The sequence below is a fragment of the Nanorana parkeri genome, unplaced genomic scaffold (assembly GCF_000935625.1).
Source record: "Nanorana parkeri isolate BGI_ZX_2015 unplaced genomic scaffold, ASM93562v1 scaffold318, whole genome shotgun sequence".
NCBI lineage: Eukaryota > Metazoa > Chordata > Amphibia > Anura > Dicroglossidae > Nanorana > Nanorana parkeri.
Window position 1 is genome coordinate 1257607 of NW_017306586.1, and position 10512 is coordinate 1268118.

A 10512-nucleotide genomic window follows, 5' to 3' on the forward strand; every position below is an offset into this window, starting at 1 on the left:
GGGCAGCTGTGCGGGGAAGTGCTAATAATGATTTTAGTATATTTTTATCAAAAATATCAGTTTGAAAATGATTTAGACAACTGTTATTGGACCTATGAAGTCAGTAGCACCATCTTTTTTATTATATCAGTTTTGTGCTTTCAGTGTTTTGGGGGATCTTTTACAAAATCTGAAAGCTGTTAGTGATGAATTAAAAACTGCAAAAAAAATTCAGCCACCCAAAGTGAAATGTGAAGAGCAGGGTCTGCCAGCCAAAGATTTAAAAGTAGCCTGGTGTCTTACCTTTTCAAATTGTGGCCTACTAAATATACCTAAATACAATGTATGAAGTCGGTATAATATTTGGATTACTTTTTTTCTGTGAAATATGTGCACTTGATTTTTTTTAATACATGAGTTTTAATAGCAATAACACCTGCCCTTTGTATGAGTACAGTGTTCAATAATTATTGACATCTATACATTTACAGTAGGTAGAGGCAAAAAGCTGTAAAGACTATTTGGGTAATTCTTTGATTCTGTCTAGATTTGATGAAAGGACCCATGGTGAAAGCTTCTGGTGAGGCCCTATCTTTAATCTCACCAAATAGTCATTAGAAGTTGCTTAAATAAGTGTCACCACAATGTAAAAAAAACTTGTTGAATCCCTCAGACACCCAGTGGATGTAGCATCCTGTCCTGTTGAGATCTGTGCTGGTGTTAAGAAATAAAAGCACACTTTGATCTCTGTCATTGCTAGCTTTAGCTCTACCCCGAAGCTGAAGATGAAATTATGTGTGTTCCTGTGGGGGAGGTACAGCCAGCACTGAAGCCACTGCTCCCGCTCTGTTTCTCACTAAGTGCCCCCCCCCCTCAATGAACCTGTCACTGACTGCAAAAGAAAATTGTTTGTGTGATGCATCCAGCTGCTAGCAAACACAGTGCACTCACAGTAGTGGATAATATGTCAGTGCTGGTTCAGCTGTGTAAGATGGCAGACAGGAAAACACATATTCGTTCCACCTGCTGCTAAGTCACCCACCACTGCTGTGAAACTCCACAAACTTGCATGGAGGTGCCTATTTCCCCTGTGCCTCAGCAGCCCCCCTTGTCAGAACACTTTGTGTGTGTTAATTTCACCACAAGGATTACAAATACTTGAGTAGAGCAGTGCTGTGCTCTTCTCCAGTAACCCCTGCTGGCAGAGACCAGTTATGTCAATCAATAATCTGTCACCTACTATTAGCATGGTCAGATAGCGATGGGGGCATACTGCTCAGCAACCACAGCTTAGATTAAAGAGGGACAAAGTGCAATGTTTTTACATTGTGGTGATACTGCTTCTTTAATATATAAGCAGAGCTATACAAAAGATCTATAGGACTGAAATAGTGGGTAAGAGGAGGTACTGCACTGATGGTAAAACTATGCTAGCTGTCCTAGTTAGGGAGGCAAAGCAGAGAAAAAGAATAAGGCTGTGGTAGGGTATTTAAGATTGTGATAGCGGTATTTAAAAAAGGGGGGAAAGGGGGTGGAGTTGGGGAGGAAAAGAAGCAGGGAGGGGTTGAAGACAGGTAGAGGATTTGTGGGGTAGATGGGAAGGGTTGGTGAGGGGGAAGGGAGTGATGTGGGTGCTTCTGTGTCTTTCCTTTCTCCTCACTTCTTTCAGGGGAATGGGTGCTCTGTAAGGGTGTTGTCTATATCTAGCCCAGAAATGTCAATAGACAGTAAAAAGGAATCTGTTTTTGCTGAGAGTGACAACATTTGTAGATGTCAGAAGACTAATTCATTTAAAAAAAAGTTGTCTGGTATCTCTCTTTTTCAAAATTTGGCCTATTAAAAGTGCTTAAATACTGTGTATGGAGTCAATGCAATATTTGGCTGTTTTTTTAATTTCATTTTAATTTATTGATTTTTCAAGTTAAGGTTTAAGAACAGTATCACCCATGCAGGAACTAAATAGGACAACAAAACAATATATAGACGAGTAGAGAACATAAAATGCTAGACAACAGTAGGTTGTTGAGGTTCAATGCAAAAAAATAACTAGGTTGCCCAGGTGAAGAAACTGTGTAAATTGGTTAGTAGAAATCCTTGGGTGTAGGAGTAGGAAGAAGGGACTAGATGGGAGCAGGGGGAGAAATAAAAGACATATGATTAGGGTGGACAGGAGGTTAATGAGAAATATAATGAGGGTAACAATAGAGAAGGAAAATGAAGAGGGGAAGGGGTGTGAAACATCCTCCAGGGGTGCAGAATAAGTTGCAGAGCTACATGTCTAGAGGTAACTGAGGTAACTGAGACAAGCCAGATTCATGTAGGTAAGGGCACAACAAAGCCTGAATTCCAGTTGAATTACCCTAGGCTTCAGGCTATGGCAATAGTTGGTTTAGCCATTATGAATGGAAAGGTGGCAAGTTTTTGTTGGGAATTGATGAGGTCTGGATTGAGTAGTGTTATTGTAGTGCAGTGGAGTGCAGTAGTGTAGCCGCATGCAGATGCATGCGGTTCTGATGCAGTTCTGGTGTGAACTAGCCCTAAGAGAGCTATCCCAGGGTCTTTTGGAAAAATGATATGAAACAGAGTTTTAATAAGACCAACTATTTTGTACCAGAATGGTATTATTTTTGGACAGAACCACTATATATTGAAGACATCACCTTTGTGAGCACAGCCTCTAAAACATCTATCACTATTTATAAATCTGATCAGCTTTTGCAATACATCCAGGCATCCATTACCATTAGACACTGAGCAGACCCACAGTGCTCTCCCTCTTTGTCCCCCCTCCCTCTTTGTCCTGCTAGCTTTTGCAGCCAGGACTCTGAAGATCACATGACCCATCCTGTGCTCCTGACAGTGGGGTCTGGACATTTGGGCCCTGTGATAAACTGCCCACCCCCCAGTAGACATCTCTTATTCCCGCCAAAGGGACCTCCCCAAAACAAAAGACACATGGGGGTGAGGCTAGTTTCTTACCAACAGCCTGTATACTTTCCCATCCCTCCCCACTTGGATCCCCACCTCCCAGGACCTTTCTAATGTCTGTGGGAGGGCTAAGCTGATGTTCTCTCTGACCAGCAGACCAGAGGGTGTGCTGAGGCCAGACTTTGTCTGTGGATTCAAAGTGATAGAAACTTAAACCTGACTGTTCTGCTCCACTACTGCTGTGAGGTCTGCTGGGATTTACAGTCTCCCCTGTTGTAGGCTGTTGGGGTCCGGCAAGACTTGTTATTCTTCCCTGCCATCTATTGCTGATCCCTGTCCCACTGTGTGCTGCTGATGTCTGCTGGGATCTGTTGTTCCTCCCTGCTGTGACCTGCTGAGGTCTGCTGGGACCTTATCCACTCTTACTTGATTACCCCCGCTGTATTAACACTTGCTGCACCTCTGATTCCTGGATTACCACTGCGACTCTAGACTTACACTTTCCTATGCCCCATTGCCTAACTTTTGGCTTTACCCTCTTATTGTCCTGCAACCCACGAGCATAACCTCAGCCTCTACACTTTGCTTTGTGTCCCAGAATTCCCAAATAAACACCCCACACATTGGGTCCTGTGTGATTCACCTCCGTGTGCTCTCTCTCTGCACTCCTAGTTCATCACATCTCCATACAATTGAATAAAGCTTGTACACACATGCATGGGCCTGGGCTACACCTCAACTTTTCCTTGCTCCCCACATTACTGACTTATTCACTTCAACACAGAGAAATATCTTATACTGTGATATTCCCTGACACTGCCATTGTTTGCCTACAATTAAGGGCTCAATGCCTGAGCAACCAAATGCCAGTCCCAGGTGCTGTTACTTGGCAGTGGAAAGAACATGCATATCCAGGGTAAATTTTGGCAAGATGGCAGTAGATCAGGGCAGCTGGGGAGTGTTGTAAAGTTGAATTGTATTGTTGCGGAAACATCCTCATCTAAAGAAAACATATTACTCTGTTCCAGTTCTGTTGCTTTGCCCAGGTAGGCCAAATGCAGGTTCACTATAAGTTTACCTTGTGGGCTTACAAAATCATAATACATTGCCATTTACATCTCCAGGTTTCCATGCAGGTATTCCTATATGTAAATAGCAAGCATCTTGCATAATCAATTCAACAGCATTGGTACACCCTTCTACCTCCCCCTGTCTTATTTTTGGGTCTTCAAAATGGTCAACGGGTTCCTTACCAATTGCGAGGAGTAGAATGGTTGGGCCACAGCCTGATGCTACCTGGGGACAATCATAAGGTTATATAACAAATAAATCTAAAAAACATTTTAAGATCATAAAAACCCACAGGGGATGTCAATATTGTGGTCGTGGCCCCATAAGTAAACTACTGAACACCTTCACTCATTTTCTAAAAAATGTCTACCCCAAGGAAAACCCAAAACCTTGTGTGCATATTAAATCATTTGCACAATTTATTTTACCACAATACAACAATGAAAATGACAAAAATGACAAACTCCATAAACATTTATTAGTCCTCAAACTAAAAAACAGTTTTCTATTGCTCATCATGATACTTATCGTAGATCCCAAAATAATTGGTCATATAATCATATTGAAGGCTTACATTTCCCTATCAGACAGCAGAAGAAGATTACACATCACTAGTTTAGATTAACAACAGGTAAAAATGTTTTGAATCTATTTAATCCAAATGAAGCAATTGACCTTTCAATGCATGCCATGTTCCATATGTGCATAGCAGACATATTTGAATAACATTTGGAAATATTTATTTTCTTTAGTTTTCAATTTACTTTGTGTATCAACAATAGGCAACAATAACATTTATGACCTGCCATGCTAGCACCTTCAAACAATATTTAGAATAGTCGTTCACATCAATTAAGTGCGGTAGACATCCACAATTTGTATGCACAGTTCCCTCTTATCCACTGGCTATAAGATATAAAACACTTCACCTGCCATACATCCATGATGTCTATACAGGCTTCAGCTTAGTATGAGTAGATTGGGGTCCCTCAAGGCAGACCTCCAGATTTCAGCAAGCTTTACTAATGCAACTGGAATACATACAACCCTATGTACTTTATAGCCACGTGCACTGAAAGAATATAAATGCTATGTGTTAATCATATGCTACATTATCTATAATGTTTACATTAATTATTTTTCACAGTTTCATTAACAATAGTAACAACATATATGTAAATGTTTAACAGCTAGTTTAACCTTAATATACCAAGTATTATTCAGAATAAAATTACCATGTATGATAGAACAAATGTAATAGACAAAGATAAGTATAAATTATGCTATACAACCTTGAGTAAATGAACATCTGAACTTCTGTGTCAATGCAGTTTTCTATACAGATTGATTTTTTTATCTGGTTTATAACTTTTTCCTTTTTAGATTTATAAATTATTTATAATTAGAATTTAGTAGAAAAGATATAGCAATTCATTATTAGATGTCATATCATCAGCACATATCCCAGGTTAACCTGCCTAATTTACCAAAGTTTAAATATTACTCTTGTTCATCTTTCCAGAGAACAAATCTTGAATTACATTGTAATTGTTCCAATTATGAATAAAATATAACTGTATAATTGTGGAGAGCTTTTGAATGTCATTTAACAATGTGTGCTCATGAAACTTGGTTTAGTATAATTTTTAAATATAACATTACATTTAGTAGCCATTTACTTTAACTATAAATAATACTTCATTTTCTAATTGGCAAAGTACAAAGTATATTTGTGGATTTTGGGCGCAATTTACATTTAGGGGTCCTCAGTGTCTTTAAACAAAAGGCCAGGCAACTGTCCCTTGGACTATTGGAGTGAGTGAAATAGAGAAAAACAAGACAATTTGTTATGTAAATCTGTGCAGTTGAGTGAAAAGGAAAAAAAGCATTATATTGTTTTCATCTCATCTATCATGCTAAACAATCATGTTTCTCTTTATTTTGAGATTTGTTGTCTTGTGTGAATTTTTTTTTTCCATGGGTCCAAGTAAGCTTTAATATGGCTTTGCAGAAGGTGAGACTCTTGCCTAAATACACAGCGAGGGGTTTGCCAGGGTTCCTAACTCACAAACAGCTTGCCCACAAAGGTTGGGAGTGCTGACTTTTGCATAACTAACCAGGGCTCCATCTAGTGACAGTATCACACTGGAAATTATGTTTGCCCAGCTACGTGCTGGGTGAACATGTTCAAAGTTAGCCCCTTAGTGTCAGTGGTGCCTGCCGGACACTGCAAAATCATTGCACCACTTCAGACTTTAAAGAACCCTGGTCTTTAGCATACTACAACACACATGTTACAGCTGCATAACATATGTGTTTTGTTAGACAGATGCCACAACACAATAGGTAGCAGAACATAGGCAGGAAAGAAAAATTGTAAAATTTTGAAGTGTATAAAATAAATATTACATTTCATAATGAATACATTGCATAAAGCTAATCTTATATGGGCTTTTATCACCTCAAGAACAAGAGCGAGCCCTGTCTTGATATTTATCCAATAATGACAATGGCACTTCTGATTTTTGACAACAAGATTACAATTCTTCATGTGTGTTAATCTTTAATGTATGCACACAATATTTGCTTTACAAATAAACATTTAATACATGGCAAAGGCTTTTTAAACCACTATATGTTGGCAACAGCAGAAGTTGCCACCTTGAGGCTTGGTTTGTCTGACTGAATGAGGCTTCTCAAGCACCTTCCTTTCAGCTGTCTTCTGTTTCTGCTTTTGCCCTGATATTTGCTCTGTGTAAACTACTGTGCTAAGCATATAAACACAAAGGTGAGTCCTTCCCTTTACAATTTATCTGGTTGAATAATAAACATTGTCAATCACCTGACAAGCGAATCAGAATCTCATGAGAGTTACTCCTTGTCTACCTTATAGACAAAAACAGTTGATTGGGTTTGGCACCACAATCATTTAACAGCAAATATTGACACAATTTCCACAAGGGTTATTTATTTATTTATAGGTAACAATATTTATTTTTTGTTTTCATGAAAGGTTCACTTTAATTATGCCTATACGGTTCATTACTTTTTTTAAGCCATATAATTTATAGGTAATTTACTGAACATTAGCAAGCCCAGTGAACCTTTGATTTTTACAAATATTCACCTCAGTTTATAAAATTCTGTGTTTTTATTGACCGTGACAGGGGAGGGGCTGGATTCCCCCCTCCGATCGGCCAGCGCTGACTGGTGGATCGGACAGGGGAGGGGGCGGGTACAGCTGGCTCTGCCTCTAGATAGGCAGAGCCAGCTGTCACTCACGCAGCTGGGCGGATCCCGGCATAATTGTCGGGATCCGCTTCAGCTGCGGCGTCTCGGTATACTGAGCTTAGGGTGACGGGAGGACGCTAGTTTGTGTCCTCCCGTTACCCTAAGGAGAACTATGGGGAAAAGCCTTAACCCCATAGTTCTCCTTTAAGGTTGTGTACACTTCACAAAATAAGAAAGCTGAATTGCCAATGTTGTACAGCTTTCTCATTGTTATGTGCAGTAAAATCTGTCTATTTACTAAAGAAATGCTCATTTCATGTTTGCACACAGCTGATAAAAGCATAAAAAAGCAACCAAAAGTAGTGGTAACTTTCACAATAGACATGCAGGATTTGGAATGGAAATGAAAAGAAACTGATATCACTGGGGCACTTGTATGTATTGCATTTTCTCATCTAGTGGTTAGTGTCCTTTGGATGTTCTTTAGAAACTGTCTAGTAGTCTAAACATAATGCACATTGTACTGTGCAAACACTTAATGGGCTAGCTCTTGGATTCTCCATCTTCTAAATTAATCAATGGCTATGTATGTGTGTATGTATATATATATATATACTATATATAGATAAATATCTATCGATATATAGATAGATAGATACACATAAACATATGATGAAGTAACTTAGCATGTGTTGAGATCATTACCTACTTTACTAGTTGGTGTTTTGTTTTTGTTTTTCAAATAAGCCTGTGTACATATGTAGTAGTAACATTGTGTATTATTATCTTTCCTTGTACACACTACCACTTTACTTACTGTAGGACTTTTATTTCATATATAATACACCATCTAAAATTATGTATTTAGATTTTTATGGAAGGTTGGTTTGAAAACTGGTTTGCGTTTACTAACAGCACCTAACTGTGATGATCTGCCACTTTTCATTAAAAAATTACATTATAAGATACTTTAAACTGAAAGCTTGGAAGAGAGGGGTATGAGCTCAACCTAAGTTTCTAACAGACATGAGATTGACAGCTGTCTGGATTTTCTTTCTTAGTGAGATAATTTAATATCTGTCTGAAGGCAGATGCTTGCATGTTAACTGCTCTTAAACCTGTTTTGGTTGCTCTTGTATCTCCACTCTGCATTGATTTTATTATTAATGCTTGGCAGACTCAGATAACTATGTTTACAGCGGCACTGGTTACCAGAGATTCCAGGGGGAGGTTGAAGTCTGCATGATCAACTGCCCCCCCATTTCAATTGACAATCTTAGGCATCAGATGCTGTTAAGATTTTCACAACACGTCTCCTGATAAGTAAAAATAAGTGTGGAAAATTACTTAAAAATAAGTGTGGAACACATGCAAAATGAAGAATTTCATTAAAAATATATTTCGTTTTAAGTTTTTCTTCCCTGTGTCTATCTATCTATCTATCTATCTATCTATCTATCTATCTATCTATCTATCTATCTATACAGGATAATTGTGTTTGCATAGCCACATCTTTTTTTTTTTCTTTGGTTAAACTAAACTGTGCAAATTGAAGGGACTTTAAAGGTACCAGACATGTGCCATACAAACATTTTATTTGTTAAGTATTAATCAATATTTATTAGTGTATCAATTTAGAAAAAAACATGAAATTAGTAGACATAACAGTCATGTAGTGTGTAAAGTACAAAGAAGCTCCTATAGTCCACCCATCATCACAATTATAAACATATATGTCATAATAACTCTGATTGTACATATGATCAGGTGGGTGTAGCTGTTTTTCACTCGATTTATTTTGTAGACTGTGCAGCCACTTCTTTAGGAGATAGAAGCATTACTGAAATGGTGCAAACATACCGTGAACAAGAATCTAAAATCACACCACATCATGATTTCTCTTTTCATCACAATCATACATCATAATATCACCCAGTCTAACACTACATGAAAAATAGTTCCACCCACCTATTTGAGGTTTTAATCATTATGTACAATCAGAGTTATTATACATGGTTGTAATTCTGCTGTTGAGAGGGACTACTGAACCATAGGAGGTTGTTTTTGTATTATACACACCACACGGCTATTATGTCTACCAATGTTATGGTTCTTGATATGCTTTTAAATATTGATGTATTTTTAACAGCTTACATTGTTGTGTGACTATTCAGAACTATGAAAGTAATTTACATAGTTTAGTAATAAAATACAATTAGCATGTTGGTACCAGCTTTAGTTGAGCCATCCCATTCATCTGTAATATAAAATAATAGATTCCTGAAAGATGAAAGATTCCTGCTCATTTCCTGTTTTGTCCCTAGGACATAAAGTGTAGAAAGAAAAATACCCGAATTATACACTTTAAGTAGTAGGTGTGCTCATAAGGATTTGTAGCAGAAACATCTTACAGAAACATATTGACAAAAGCTGTCATTTCAGTGTTAAAGTGAATGCAATTTGTAACTTTTTCAGGAAAAGCAACGGTTTCTGACAGATGTCTTACATGAGGTGATGCTGCTGGATGGGTTGGCCAGTTCACATCCAGTTTCTCAGGAAGTGCTAAAGGCCACAGATATAGATCGAGTGTTTGACTGGATTGCATATAAAAAGGTAGGAAGAGAAAAGTTCATGAAAGTTCAAATTTCTAATTCTACACAGACTTCTGTTTCTTCATAAATATTGCTTGCCACGTATTATAAAATGATATAGAAGGAAACTTTAAGTTAATATTTAATTTTGTTATGTAATATTTAGTCACAGTGATTTATCAGCAGGGCTAGCATAGAAAGCAATCACTGCTAGGCCCATGAACTTCTCTCATTCAATGGTATTTTACGAGGAAATAATTTTATTATGGTTGTGTTCATTGTAATGCTTACATGTCACTGTAACAGGTGTATATGGTGTATATTTGATGTATATGCTGTATGGTGTATGTGGTGTATATTTTATAGATAAAGGAAGTCAAAATCATCAAAAAAAATCCTTTACAAAAACGACATGACACCTGAAATGTCTGAAAGTCTAGAAAGTCTTGTATTTAGGAGTCCCAATGAGAATATAGCCTATAGTTTTTTGTGACACCTGTAGAATGGTTGCACCTTCTTTTAAATATTTGTTTGTAAAAGGGGTAGATTAAATATGTGTTAGCTTAAATGCAGTTTAGAAGTATAAAAGTAAAAAATCCTAAAAGTAATGTAAAGGGTAAATGCAGGACAGTTTGTTTAAAGCATATCTAAACCAAAAAAACAAAAATATAATATATTGTTGCTTATGAATATTTAAATGTGGAGGCTGCAT

General features: G+C 37.6%; 1 protein-coding gene across 1 annotated transcript in view; it reads left to right on the forward strand.

Moving 5' to 3' along the window:
- TRHDE (thyrotropin releasing hormone degrading enzyme) overlaps positions 1-10512 on the forward strand; it is a gene marked incomplete at its 3' end in the record, with an annotated part of 466420 nt that overhangs the window by 300933 nt on the left and 154975 nt on the right. Inside the window, exon 6 of the mRNA XM_018558056.1 lies at positions 9685-9822. Coding sequence (XP_018413558.1) covers positions 9685-9822 — 138 coding nt within the window. The remainder of the gene's footprint in view (positions 1-9684; positions 9823-10512) is intronic.